This window comes from Pseudophryne corroboree, chromosome 1 (genome assembly GCF_028390025.1).
Source record: "Pseudophryne corroboree isolate aPseCor3 chromosome 1, aPseCor3.hap2, whole genome shotgun sequence".
NCBI lineage: Eukaryota > Metazoa > Chordata > Amphibia > Anura > Myobatrachidae > Pseudophryne > Pseudophryne corroboree.
The window spans coordinates 507,134,719-507,149,761 of NC_086444.1; the positions used below are offsets into that span (position 1 = coordinate 507,134,719).

General features: G+C 40.2%; 1 protein-coding gene across 1 annotated transcript in view; it reads left to right on the forward strand.

Moving 5' to 3' along the window:
* CEMIP2 (cell migration inducing hyaluronidase 2) overlaps positions 1 to 15,043 on the forward strand; it is a 132,293-nt gene that overhangs the window by 53,920 nt on the left and 63,330 nt on the right. The window contains exons 7-11 of the mRNA XM_063913887.1: positions 2 to 171; positions 2,978 to 3,187; positions 5,991 to 6,196; positions 9,118 to 9,187; positions 11,533 to 11,661. Coding sequence (XP_063769957.1) covers positions 2 to 171; positions 2,978 to 3,187; positions 5,991 to 6,196; positions 9,118 to 9,187; positions 11,533 to 11,661 — 785 coding nt within the window. The remainder of the gene's footprint in view (position 1; positions 172 to 2,977; positions 3,188 to 5,990; positions 6,197 to 9,117; positions 9,188 to 11,532; positions 11,662 to 15,043) is intronic.

Consider the following 15,043-nt stretch of genomic DNA (forward strand, 5'->3'; position numbering starts at 1 on the left):
GAAACACCCATGTATTTCCATATGGGAGAAATATCTGATGGTTTGGACATGCGGGCAGAAGTGGGAGACCTTACAAGGAACATTGTAATCCAAGGAGAAATGGAGAAGTCCTGTTATGAGGACAACCAGTGCCAATTCTTCAGCTATGACACCTTTGGAGGGCATATTAAGGTTTGGCAAAAGTCTTTATCATTTCGGCCTTTGTCAAAAAAAAAAAAAAGTTTGTTTGCTTACAAAGTGGCACAATGCTATTGAATGTTGAGGCTTTGAATGAATAGAACTGTACCTGCCATTTAATAGGCTTGGTTTTCTGCTAGTAATTTGTATTTAACGCTTCAATTTCTTTTTTTGTTTTCATTAGTCCCATCTGTCAAATGGACTTTTATAGAAGTTCATAATAAAAGCCAGACATCTATAACTGGATGTTTATAAACATACATTAACGATGGAGGCCATGCACTTATTGGTGTGTCCCCATTTGTGGACTCTTGCTGTTATTGAGACGTGCCCTGCTGTGTGTGGCTCTTGGCTCATGATCGCTGTACAATGTTTCCAAATGTAAAACTTTTGATACTACAGATTTTGTTATAATGTTAACCCAAAAATATCTGATATTATGCAGCTAGAAGAAAACCCTATTTCCTTCCCTTCCACAAAAAATTCTTATGTAGTATAAAAATTAGAGATGTACAGTTCGGTTCTTCAGAAATCCGAATCCACTCAAATTTTGTGGATCTGATCTGAACCAAAACCCGGTCTGGGTCTTCCAAGGAGATTTGATCCGAACAGAGTCCCAGTTCGGATCGTCCCATGGTCCAAGAACTCTTATTTGAAATCCAAATTTTGGGTTTTGTATAGCGAAAATTACATGATTTTAGCTGTTTTTATCAATGATTATCCATTTTATTTATTTTAATCTATTTTTAATCAAAACTAAATCCGAATCAAAACACTTGAGGGTGGTTTTGCCAAAACCAAAGTATGATGATGAATCAGAACCAGAACATGGGGGTCCGCGCACATCTCTATTAAAAATGAAGTTTAATTTGCAAAACAGATGCACATGTTAAAATGTGGTCAGAAAATCTACTCAAAAACCTTGTTATGAAGAGGGGTTACTGTCCTAAACCAGTACAGTGTAATGTGTGTTTGTTACAGTGTATATAAGTATTTCACGTTCATTGTCTGCAAAAGCACATGCTTCCTCTGGATAGAAACCTTTAAAACAATAGCTAAAGCTGGGATTTGCTATAGCAGGGCTGGCCAAACCGGTCCTCGAGATCTACCAACAGTTCATGTTTTCCAGGCCTCCTGGAGATCTGTAGAATTGTCAGTTAGGAATGAATGCAGCACATCTTAATTAGTAATGACTACACCTGTGCACCAGCTAGGTGGTCTGGAAAATGTAAACTGTTGGCAGATCTCGAGGACTGGTTTGGCCAGCTCTGTGCTATAGGGTCATTCTCCTGCTCTGCCTTTAGTTAACTTCAAATTTATATAGCATAAAAAGCAAACACTATCTACAGTGGCAATAGCTGTTCGGAGATTTGCTATGGGGTGTAGTATGAGTGGCCGGCGAGTGGGATCCCGGCGGCCAGCATACCGGCGCCGGGATCCCGATTGCCGGCAGCGGGGTGCGAGCACATGAGCTACGCGCGCCACGCTATTTATTCTCCCTCCAGGGGGCTCATGGACCCCCAAGAGGGAGAATAGTTGTCTGTATGCCGGGTGTTGGGATTCCGGCGCCGGTATACTGAGTGCCGGGATCCCAACAGGATCCCGGCGCAGGATCATACTGAATACCACCCCTTGCTAGGATGTGCAGTGTTCTATTCATCAAGCCAAAGTTTGTTAAACCACATGACATGCTACACCTGAATGGTGAAAGTCCAAAAACATTGTTGTGAAAGCCATCTCATCTAAGGCAAGTTTTAGAACAATGGATACCTCCCATTATAATCACTTTAACAGTGGCATTCCTATGCAGAGTAAGCTATTTGCCACACAGACAGGCGGACAAACAGCCATCTGGAACTCTTGTTTCATGGCAAACGCAAACAGGCTACACAGGCCGGACTGTCCTAGCAGTATCAGCGGAGAAAGCGAGTTTGTGTCTTTGTCATAGTATAAAACAACCCAGGCTCTTCAGCTTCAGACTTGTTTCTCTAGGATGGCCGCCTCACCTAGCGAGAAACTCCCAATGCTGAATAGCACGGAGCCCTTCCAGGTGTCCATGCTCCTTAGGCACCAGGGTTATAAAGTGTCATATAAAATAGGAATAAAATGATGTTGGCACATACACCAGTGTGCACATGGACATGGCACAGTAGCCTTAAAGAAAACCATACAGTGTTTTACATTCGTTGTGAAAAGAAAGCAAAACCCTTTTAGGAATGGATGGCTGTAATGGAGATTGTGCCAATAAATGAAGTGAATATACAGTAGCTAGAAAATAATGTGCAGCCAGTCAGAAGCAGTTTCTCACAATGCCAAGCTAACCGAGGATAGCTCTTTGGTAGTCTGTGAAAGAGTTAAAAATCAGGTATTTGTGTTCCGGAAATTTTCCTAATGGTTTTTTTTTTTTTTTTTTTAAATACATTTACTATACCCAGAAATAAACATAGCACATTAAATTGCTGAGGGCAGTATATACTTATTACTTTACCATAAATAATTTCTCTACTTGGTACTTACATTTCCTACCTCTGGAAGATTGATGACAGTGCTCCATTCTAGGCACTGTATTACTTCAGGTAAGAGGAGTGTGATGTAGGATCCCACAGAACGGAGCACAGGCCATAAATGCTTCTTTGTGAATATAATTGGAGGCTCTGAAGTTATAATGAAAAATCTATATATAGTCCTTCACATTTTTCCAGCTCATAATGATCTTTCCTTGGCAGTATGGTAGAAGCTGCTTTGATGTATACTCTTCCTTATGTTTGATGTAATAAACAATATACACTTTGTTTGGTAGATACTACGGAATTTCACCTCTGTCCATCTGTCCAACGTGGAAATGAAATACATGGGGCAACAGATAATGGGAAGTTACCCTGTCCACTTTCACTTGTGTGGCGATGTTGACGAAGTAGGTGGCTACAGCGCAGGCACTTATGTGGAAGGATTAGCCATTCATCATAGCTTTTCCAGATGTGTCACTGTCCACGCAACAAATGGCTTACTGGTATGTATAGTGTTTTCCTGGGGTCTCCTTCCTCTGTATTGTAGGGTTACTCCAGATAAAATGACCTCAATGTTGGAGATTTTAATTAGCAGAGTTACCCACCTTGGTGCACCATACTGATGTTTCACCATATTGACATACTGTAGTAACATTTGAAAGTCCAGAGATAAGCTCTGCACGTCACCTATCTTCAATATGGTATGTGGTTGGCATACCGATCGTCGGGATCCCGTCGGGGGCACCATACCGCCGCCGGTTTACCAGCGAGGTAGGGGATTTTACCTCTAGTTGCACTCACTGCCTGCCAGCATTCCACCGCTCTGGATGCCTATGTCGTTATACAGACACTCGACATCTTGTGCGCCGGTGGCCTAATTCAGGGAAGTACACAAACCCACTGGTTTACATGCATGTCTGATGTTTGTCGGTTAGCGTACGTGCAGATCTGTGTATGCGATGACTGTTGAAGTGCCCCCTAAGCTGCAGCCATTTAGGGGTGGCAAAGGGTGGGGGGGGGGGGGGGGGGGAGTGGCGATGGCCATAGTTGCAGATAGCAGGAGCTTGTCGTCCCAATTTCCTGGGTGTGCCGAGGCAGATTCACTGGCCCCAGAAGCGTGAATTACTTGGCCATCCTGAATAACTTGAGTGTTACTCGTATGATACGATGCTGCATCTCCAAATGAATGAATTTAAATGAATTTGACTGAAGAAATGCTATGTCAGCTTCTCGTGCTTTGTATTAGGAGACCGGGCAGTTGTTACACAAAGCAGGAAGTTTTATAGAGGAACAGCAAAAAAATGTCATAAGTAAAGGGAAGATACAAAATAGATGGGGAAGTGTATTTAAATATGCTGCAGTCAGAGGTGATAGGCTACAAAAAACATGTCTCTATTTGCAATCGACAGACAGGTAGAGCTGTATTACCCCAAAATGTATAAAAAGAAAGATTTAGTACCTACAAAGTAAATGTACATACTCAGTCGAGTGTGATTGTCAAATCAGCTTTATACTTTTTGAATTATATTTTTATGGGTAAATACCCGAATCTGAAATAATTCTGATTATAAGATCTGGATATTCTCCATAGTCCACCAAAATATGGATGCATAACTGCCAGTATCTTTAAAAAGAACTTCAATCAATAGTTTTTATAAGGAACTCCCTAAATAGAGTTCTTTTAATTATTTTTAAGGCAGCCTGTGGAAATTTCCATCTATAATAAGCCCCCTCCAGGAGCTAATATAGGAGATTTTACTAACCTTATATTTAAGGTTGTGATTTTCTACATTTAAACTCACTTATGACAAGTAAACCTGTCATCTATGTTTGTTACCCCTGATGAAGTCGATAAGACGAAACGCATTGGATTTGTCAGTCAGAAGTTTCCTACTTAGTTTGTGAAGATGCTCCCTTGTGAGCTCACACCTTAAAAAGGTGAGGGAGTATCTAGAGTTCAAATTATTCAACAAACGCAGTGGTTGTCTTTTTTACTGACATTTATTTTTACTATCTGTATACTCACTACATGATGAACTATGTAAAAATTGCATTTGTTCAAATGAATGTTATTAAAATAATATTTTATTAATTGGCCTTGGGCCTCTTGTTTGGGTGACCATTTGGTGAGGGGTGTCCGTTACAGGTTCCCAGTCATAAACTTTCTCCAATATCCAACTTACACCTATGGAAACAACATTGGAAGAATTACCGTAAAGACGTTCCTATATAGCGCACTTGGGAATTTTGTTTGTAATAAATAAATAAATATATATATATATATATATATATATATATATATTATGCAAAAGCCCTCACTCACTGACTCATCGCTACTCCCTTCCCGATATGTCAGAAAGCTAAAATATAACATAGGTATTCTTCAGGTGGGAGATAGGAAGACTACGTAATTAGAGTTTTAATAAACTTTCCCTAAGGGGATGAAACGGGGGATGACCTAATGACGTCATTACTGATGTGTGTCTTGCGTTGTGTGAATGATAACGCCCAAATGGACAATCGGATCAAAATTTGGATTGCACCTCTAGTGTGTAGAATTTAATAAACTACAAAAATGGTCCTGTCACTTTTTACCGTATCTGCTACATGTGCTCCTCTGGTAACATCAAGAACCATGGATTAATATTTATTTACATTTAGATGTCTCAAATTTACATCTGTATAGATTTACCAAATTTTTAACACTCATTAATATTTACAACCGTGATAATCAGAAACTCGTGCGAAGAACTGGTAGAACAGATAGTAATAAATATTTGTGTTTTCTTACAATATGTTAGTCATTTATATATGAAAATTACTTGATTGTTCTTTTAAAATAAATGAAATGGCGTTGACGTATTTGAGCGCCATAGCTCTTGATGGCCAATTGGTTGGCAAAGAGGCAGTATTGTCAGTGCCAGAAGTTGATTGTTGTATCATACATGGAAAGCAGCCTATTTATGGCCATACGGTTGCAATATTTAACGTGTAATAAATAGAGCTCATACTGTTCCTTTGCCAGAGCAACTTCTCAGACATCTGTTTAAAATTACATTTATAGTATTTGCGGTTTCTACGTATATGTATGTTGGAACATTTTAATCTGATGTCACAGCATCAGCGCTGCTGTCATTCACGATCTGAGGTGTAACGAATAGGTGTATTTGTGTTCATGATGGATTAGCCTGCCTGACTGTCATGTTTTGTTTTTGTGAGTGAAGTTTCTGCGTGCCGCAAGCACAGTTTAAACTCAAAGTAATTATCTGCAAATGCCACTGTGGTCACATTTTCTATTTTCTACAGATAAAGGACACAATTGGCTATGACACACTGGGGCATTGTTTCTTCTTGGAGGATGGCATTGAACAAAGGAATACTCTGTTTCACAACCTGGGACTTGTTACTAAGCCAGGCACTTTATTACCCACAGACCGAAATAACAGTATGTGTATGGCCATGCGGGATAAAGTGTATGGGAGTTACGTCCCTAATCCTGCCACCGACTGCATGTGAGTATTTGGCAGAGCTGCAATAGAATATTTTCTGGATGTGTAAAAGTTTAGGACACGAGTAGTCATTGTATAATCAGTAATGATTGAATTACACTGTAAATTTCTATTAAGCTGCTAAAGGATGATGTAGGTTAATGTATGAATGGTTCTTTTGCTGCTGTAAATTAGTACTGTATGTTGAGATGGAAGGTTGTGTTATACTTGGAATTATGCTTTAACTCCCCACCCTCCCCCACTGTTTGAGGATACTGCCTAAATAAAGTACAGGTATAATACAGAAAAGCATAAAAATACTGCATTCATCTCTTTAGTTTTATTTAAAAAGAGTACTTTTTGTTCATTAGTAGATACAAAAAAAAAAAAAGTTTCATATTTTTCCGTCTATATAATCATTATAAAATACAAAGACACACTGTTTTGTGCCCTAATGACTAGTAGCAGCTAACAAATACAGTAAGTGAGTTCCACCAAAATCCCCAATAGTCACCGAAAATGTGCACAAGTTAGCGCTTGCTCAGTTTACACAAATGGAAAAAACAATAAATTAGAGATAATAAAAAAAAGTCCACACGCTTGGTGCAAATAGGTTTTCTTGATAGATCTCGACCACAACCAGCTCACTCAAAATTAAAGGTTGGTAGCCAATGCATGCACTTGAAAATTTGGATTATGGGCATTAAAGGAGGAATGCAAGTAGACAGAGCAGCAGGATGTGTATATCCACGTCCCCCCTCCCCCCGCTACAGACTAGAAATGCAATTTAGTATGGGGTCATAGGAACAAATATTGTATGTTCATGATTTTACTAGCGTATAAAGGGTTTTAAAAATTGCAGTAAGAGGCATAAGAAAGGACAGCAGATGACCCTTTTGTGGGCTAACTTGGTTGCGGCCTATGACACTCATATGTTACTCATGCTTCTTAAGTAGCGATTCTAGGATACTGTAGAACAGGAACTCCCATCTATCTGTAATTCAGTTACTTCCAGATCTAGTCACCTTAGGAAGTCTGTGTAGCAGTGATAGGCAACCTGAGACACTCCAGGGGATGCATGTGGGGCCCTCAAATCTTCAGAATGACTTACATATTAAAATGACTGAGACATTTTGTATGTAGAAAAAGAAGGCTTAATTTATTTTTATTTTTTTATTACCATCACTCTCTGAAGTAACACATTTAATCAGTAAAGAGATTTGTTTATCCTTAAAATAGATGTTATGTCACTAAGGGCCCCCACTCGCCAAAAATAGCCAGATATGACCCTTAGGGGGATATCCAATTAGCCCCGTTTTTTTTTTTTACCGGGGCTAATTGTCCCGCCGGGGGCTATCTAATTAGCCCCGATAAGCCGGCGCGTGCTGCGGCTTATCAGGGATTTTGTTTCACCTGCCTCCGGCAGGCGGAGCAGAATTCTCGGAAACGAAAACGAGGCTGTTTCACTCAAACATACAGGTTTCACTGAACCTGTGTGTTTTCGGGAGAAAGGGTTTTTTTTTTTTTACACGCGATCTAACAGGATAGCCTGTAAATAAAAATCGGTGAAACATCGGAAAAAAGTCAGATAAACGGCCGTTTTTCGGACTCGATGTTTTAACGGGGATAATTGAATATCCCCCTTAGGCTTTGTGGAGCAAATGGCATATCGGATGTGATATTTCCCCAAAAACTTAAACCCATCCACACACTAACTTAAAAACAGGGGGCCACGTGTGAATGTCATTGGGGCATAAAGCAGAGAATTAGGGATGGGACCAGGAGTTAAAAGCAGAACGGAGGTGGGGCCTGCAGTTGAAGGCTTAGCAGGCTGGTAGTGGCCTTTGGCTGCTTGTTACCCATCACGGTTATGGGCAGGGGCAGAACTACCATTGGTGCAGCAGGTGTATTGCACAGACCAGCAATGAGTTATTTCCCCCCCCCCCCCACCCCAACCCAAAACCCTGCAGACCATTTTGAGCAATGTCTGATGAATGGCTGAATGGCCCAGTGCAGAGAGCGTTGGGCCTGACCGCCTGAGGAACCTGCCCCTTACCTTAGGTATGCAGGACTGACCTTCTGTATGCCGGACTGATAGAGGAGTCCTGCCGACTATCAGCGCTCATGATCACAGTCACATACTGGCTCTAATTAACAGACGGTTGTACATTTTTTCTGATTAACTGCTGTCTGTGAATTTACAGGCAGCTCACATCCGGTGTAACTGGCACAGTATGAGTCTGCCTGACCAAGTGCCAAACTGAGGAAAGCACAAGTGGCGGGGGCCCCTGTCACATTCAGAGTAGACGCCGCTGTGTTCCTATCTCCAGCAATGTACATGCCCACAGTACATTGTGCTTGTAACCCCGTTACCCACAGTCTCTCCTTGTCACCCTCTGCTTCTCTATGTCGACCTCTAGCTCCCCCTACCTTATGTTGTCATCCACTGCTATGTGGCATGTTGTGCGCAGGGGATCCAAACTATATTTTTGCACCTGGGCCCATCACTCGCAAGTTCCGGCACGGGTTATGGGTGATATTTTAAAAATGTTGTAGAAATTTTTCAACCTGCAACCACATCGTCCTTTTTGTATTCTGTAAAAAAATAATAGTTTTTTTTTTTTTATGTACTTTCCTAAGAAAATATACCATATACCAATATACTGTAGTTCTCTAGCTCTTCAGACAAGATCACTTTCCATTGTCAAGTAAAGTTTGTAAGCCATGGCCAATTTACCAGTTTCTATTCTCTGTGTGGTCTCCACTCTTTCCTCCTTTTACTATTTTAGCCTGCAGTGAACTGTCTAGAATAAACCCAGTGTCTATCAAGAATTTGCAGTTCATTGCACATTGGGGTTAGAGCGGCAAAACAAGGTAGCTGATATATTTTGTTAGATAGTTTGGGTGTGGCATGTTATAATATTTTTATGTTTCGTACATTTTAGGGCTGTATCAACCTTCTGGATTGCAAATCCCAACAATAACCTGATAAGTAATGCAGCAGCTGGCTCTCAGGTTAGTTACAGAAAAGAGAAAATGTATACCCCCCTTCCCCCCCCCAAAAAAAAAAAAAAAAACAACAAAAACCCAGCACACACACACATTTATTGTAAATTTCAGATTTTGCAGAGGATGTAATCAGTTACCAGATGTGTGGTTGTGATTTAGGAATGAGGCACTGCAACACCTTGTAGCAATTGGAACTGAAAACAGAAGTTGAACCTTTAGGCAATAGAGCAAACTCTTAGTCTGAAGATAAGAACACTCTAAGCCAACATGTGGTAGCAGTAATAAAACTTTGCTAAAATATGCTAAAGCCACAGGAGGCGTCTTAAGTAAAGAGTCTCCCACTACCCTGTGTGTGATCATGAGACATCTGAATAACCATTAGGATGTCCAGTGAAATCATGCTGCCAGGGCCAGTGAAGCTGCATCCAACAGCACAGCCACTGGCTTTGGAACACCTAGAAAACTGGGCCGACATGCCCCTGTTTTTGGAATGCTCTGTGTCCCTGCCCCCAACTGCCAGTAACAGGTCAATCGTGCTGTGGCGTTAGGGAACATATTGGTTAATAGTGATTATTTTCAGATTCAGCATTTGGTTACTGTCTGAGAATAAGCTTTTGTTATGCTGGGTACACACTAGAAAGAGATATAAAGTCTGATAGAGCGACATATTGGTAGGTGTGTAAACCCAGTGCCTGAGAACGATGTTGTTCACAGACTTATCAGGTTGGCCCTGTAGCACAGCCAATGATCTATCCGTGCATCGTGCTGTCTGTACGGGCAACCCGACAAGCTCCCATACACTGGCTGCAGGGACCACTGACACTGACATGCCAATGCTTGCCCAGTTGTGATGTCTGGCATTGCGTGTCGAGCGGCCGAATGGTCAGTGTGTGTATAGCTTACCTAAAGGGCCGCTGTGTCAGTGTGACGCCAGTCAGATGTTTTGTCTTTGTAGTGTGTATTGGGCCTTAGGTTGCATAGAAGATTACATGATTTCTGTTTTTTTTTTATTTATTCAAACTAGCATTATGTTTTGGTTATTTTTTTATTAGTTTATTTTTCCATTTATACTATTGAGTTGTACATTATGACCTTCATGATGCTTGAAATACATATAGAGAGTGACATATGAATAGTGTTTTATTTGAGAGACACAAATCAAGTGTTTTATGCAGTTTCCCACCATGCCTTTCACATCATATTTACTGTATATACAGTATGTATGTTTTCAAGAATTCATGAAGAGTATTCTGCACAAAATTGCTTCTTTTGAAATCTTATTTTGCTTCACCCTATGACTTGTACGAGCTTTTATCGTACACTGGACAACATAGACTTTCAATGTATAGACATAAAGAGGTCATTGTAAATTCTAAGCAGTTGTATGTCTATATATTGTCTGTTACTGCTATAAAAATAGTTAAGGAATGGCAATCTGCTGAATGATGTTTGAAGAATGTTAGAGTCTCTATATTGGACACACTCATTGCGTGCTTAATTTTATTATCATTTGAATATATAATTGAGCTCTTCCTATTTTCTTTTAATATTCACTGCTAACTTGTGTATTCTAAAATATGTTCCAGAAGCATGTAGATCCAAAATAGAGAGTAGTAGATTTATTTTAACGAGGACTGCAGCCTAGCTAAGTTTTTTTTAACATTTTTTTTTATTTTTTTTATGGACAAAATAGAAAAAAAAACCTTGGCTTTTTCAGTTTAAATGGTGTTGACTTGTGCTTATTTTGTTCTAAGGATAATCTAGGTTTTCACCAATGAAAATGTTACACCTAAATATGGGGGGGATTTTAGAGGCTGGTAGGGGAGTTGATTGAACCATGACGTTGCAATTACTGTATTGTAACTCCATATAGTGCCTATCTATATCCTTCAGATTTCACATATGTTCTTTTTGCTGCGAAGTACAATTAATATATATATATAATTAATACAATTATAATTTTTGTTATGTATTTTTGATCCTTTTTCTGCTGTGCGTTAATAGTGTAATGCTTTAAGTCTTTGAATTAACAATACCATTAATTGTAGTTCAAAGTGTTTTTTTTTTTTTAAACAAATTGCAGACTTCCATTACATTTCTTAAAACATACATTTTTTTAAATGATTTTTTAAATACCCTTACATGTTGATAGCATGTTACAGACCCATAGCTAGCAAGCTCACACCCCGCTCAATATTGCTCTTGTCTTCCTAGGTGCTTGGTATATGCTTGCGTACTGTTTTATTGTGGGTGGACATCTGTTGTACTGCAATGCAAACATAAGTCCACCCACAGTACCTGAAATCAGTCCTAGATGACTATTTAACACTACTACTATTCTTTATTGGAAGGATGCGGGAATCTGGTATGTGTTCCATAAGTCCTCAACAGGTGAATCCAGTGGCCTGTTTCCAGATACCAAATCAGAACTTACACCGCTTGGCATATTCTACAACAACAGAGTCCATTCCAATTTTAAGGTAACTAGCGCGTCACAGGATAAATTACTTGATAATATTGTTGTTATAGACCAGGAATAGGTACAGGTGATCAGCGTAATGTTCAGTTGCATTCTTCTTGATGAGATATAAAACTGTAGAATCCAGAATGAAGACCCGATCCCTTACTCATTTTGTGACCAATCCGTAATGGTTGCCTTTTAAAAGACATTGCACTAGTTTTAGTCAAGACGTGAGGTTTTGGAACATAACATGTTGTGTTATCATTGGGGTAAAAGAATACATTTTTAAAACAAGTGTTTGTTTAAAGTAGGTATTTAAGATATAACAAGCATTTCAGAAAACAATTATGTCCTGCCTTGTAGTTATAGAAAAACATGTTGATAACCTAAGTCATCAAAATTATTTTATAACCAGTTTCCAATCTTAAAATGACATCTACCAGGCACCATTTTATAGGTTAAAATAAGGTTCCAAGGCATAATTGGGTTCTTGGGTGCTGCTTGTAATGGGCACTTGAGGGATGCTGTCCTGTTGTCTGTAATATTAGTATTTGGACTGACTGGTGAGACGGGTGACAAGTGTCTGTGTAGTTATACAGGCAGTTAATCTAGACTGCTAGAGACCACCTGTTCCCTTGCAGCTGGGGGAGTGGAGGAGTTTGGAGGAGTAGAGTGATACCCAGTACTGCAGATACTCTGAATGAACATTTTGCACAAGTACTGTAATAGGACTAGAGTCCCAAACTGGCTTTAATTGGCCAATAAAGTGAATCATTATTGGAGGATTTCCATGCCCAGTCTGTTGCTTCATCCACATGTTCCCACTGAAACCTTACTGGAATGACATTTTTTAGCACACTCCCGGAAAACGCTCAGTTACCACCCAGAAACGCCTCTTTCCTGTCAATCACTCACCGATCTGCAGTGCTACTGAAAAGCGCCGCACGAACAACAGCAAAACTAAGTTTTTAGTTAAATAACTAAGCGCTATGCTGCGATTTGTTGCTAAATGCGCATGCGTATGGTACGCAGGGTACCATACACATGCGCATTTAGCAACAAATCGCAGCATAGCGAAAATCGGCAACGAGCGAACAACTCTGAATGACCACCATTATGCATAGGTCGTATTATGGATTTTCCTAAAATGAATTTCCAAAATAATTCTTGTTCGGAAACCTTTTTTTAGAGAAATTTAGATGACCAAAATCAAGAGCACATGGTATATTTACTGTTATCAGGTGAGCCATGGCCAACCTTTAGTCACTTGTTTCTCTTGCAAATCCACGATATACTGATTTTATGAGTAACAGGTGCAGCAGATCTTGCAGAAAGAACCATGGCCCTCATTCCGAGTTGTTCGCTCGGAGTTTTTCAACGCATCGCAGTGAGAATTCTCATAGTGCGCATGCGCAATGTTCGCACTGCGACTGCGCCAAGTAACTTTGCTATGAAGAAAGTAAGTTTACTCACGGCTTTTTCTTCGCTCCGACGTTCGCATTGTGATTGACAGGAAATGGGTGTTACTGGGCGGATGCACGGCGTTTTAGGGGCGTGTGGCTGGAAACGCTACCGTTTCCGGAAAAAACGCAGGAGTGGCCGTGGAAACGGTGGGTGTGCCTGGGCGAACGCTGGGTGTGTTTATGACGTCAGCCAGGAACGAAAAGCACTGAACTGATCGCACAGGCAGAGTAAGTCTGAAGCTACTCAAAAACTGCTAACTCGTTTGTGATCGCAATATTGCGCATACATCGGTCGCACATTTAAGAAGCTAAGATTCACTCCCAGTAGGCGGCGGCTTAGCGTGTGTAACTCTGCTACATTCGCCTTGCGAGCGAACAACTCGGAATGAGGGCCCATGAGAGAAACTGCTTCAGCAATCTTAAACATGTTCTAGTCTCAAAAACTTTGCCTAAAGACTTGGCTTGTCTGGTATTAATGTGGTCACACTTTTTGTGAGACAGACTTTGTTTAATGAGATAAACAAACAAACGTGAACAGAGTGTGTTACCATATATAGGGCCTAATTCAGACCTGATCGTAGCAGCAAAATTTTTAGCAGATGGGCAAAACCATGGGGGTAATTCCAAGTTGATCGCAGCAGGATTTTTGATAGCAATTGGGCAAAACCATGTGCACTGCAGGGGAGGCAGATATAACATGTGCAGAAAGAGTTAGATTTGGGTGGGTTATTTTATTTCTGTGCAGGGTAAATACTGGCTGCTTTATTTTCTACACTGCAATTTAGATTGCAGATTGAACTCACCACACCCAAATCTAACTCTCTCTGCACATGTTATATTTGCCTCCCCTGCAGTGCACATGGTTTTGCCCAATTGCTAACAAAAATCCTGCTGCGATCAACTTGGAATTACCCCCCATGTGCACTGAATGGGGGACAGATATATCATGTGCAGAGAGAGTTAGATTTGGGTGGGGTGTGTTCAAACTGAAATCTAAATTGCAGTGTAAAAATAAAGCAGCCACTATTTACCATGCGCAGAAACCATATAACCCACCCAAATCTAACTCTCTTTGCACATGTTATATCTGCCCCCCACCCCCTGCAGTGCACATGGTTTTGCCCAACTGTTATCAAATTTGCTGCTACGATCATGTCTGAATTAGGCCCATAGCTTCTAAAGTTATTACAGCAGCTCAGACTCACACAATCTGGTTAGCAGCCACACAGGCTGCAGGATAGACTAAGGGCAAAACCAATGTCTCAGTCTAACATAAAAGATGTAAACAAACCAGGCATATGACCTGAACAGCAGTCATGCGGCCAATTGTCACGGCTCAGAGGAATGCTGTCTTTGCTAATTTAATATGGTGAATTGACGTATATAATTTCTGCACATGGTGGGCAAATAGCACCTTAAAAGAAACCTTTATATGCAACATCTGCCCCATTCCATAGTGAGTTGGGTATGCTATCCTGTTATATGAAGTAGCTGTGAGGGCATATTTGAACTTTCATCTATCCTCACTGCTTTGAATCTTATTACTATACACCAAGGGTGTTATATTACTGTGGACATACTACATCATATGTTTTTCATCTTTTTTTTTTTTTTTCTTCTGTTCATTACATATGAGTGGACTATACACAGGACGCAAGACAGAAAGCAATTTTCGGATTGCTTAAGTTTAGTATATTTTACTGAATAAAACTTGGCCATGACCATTGCAGCTGTCCAACATATGGCGTTCCTGGCAGTATGGCAATGACCAATCCATTGTTTCATGACCTTGGCACACCATAACACCTTTATCCTGCAGTATGTGGGTGGTATTTTGAGGAAAGATTGGATTATATTACTAGTTAATGAGGTGTATAGATAGTCTATAAAATGTGTTTATTTTTCATTGTATTTTGCATATTTTAAATAGGTCCTGTC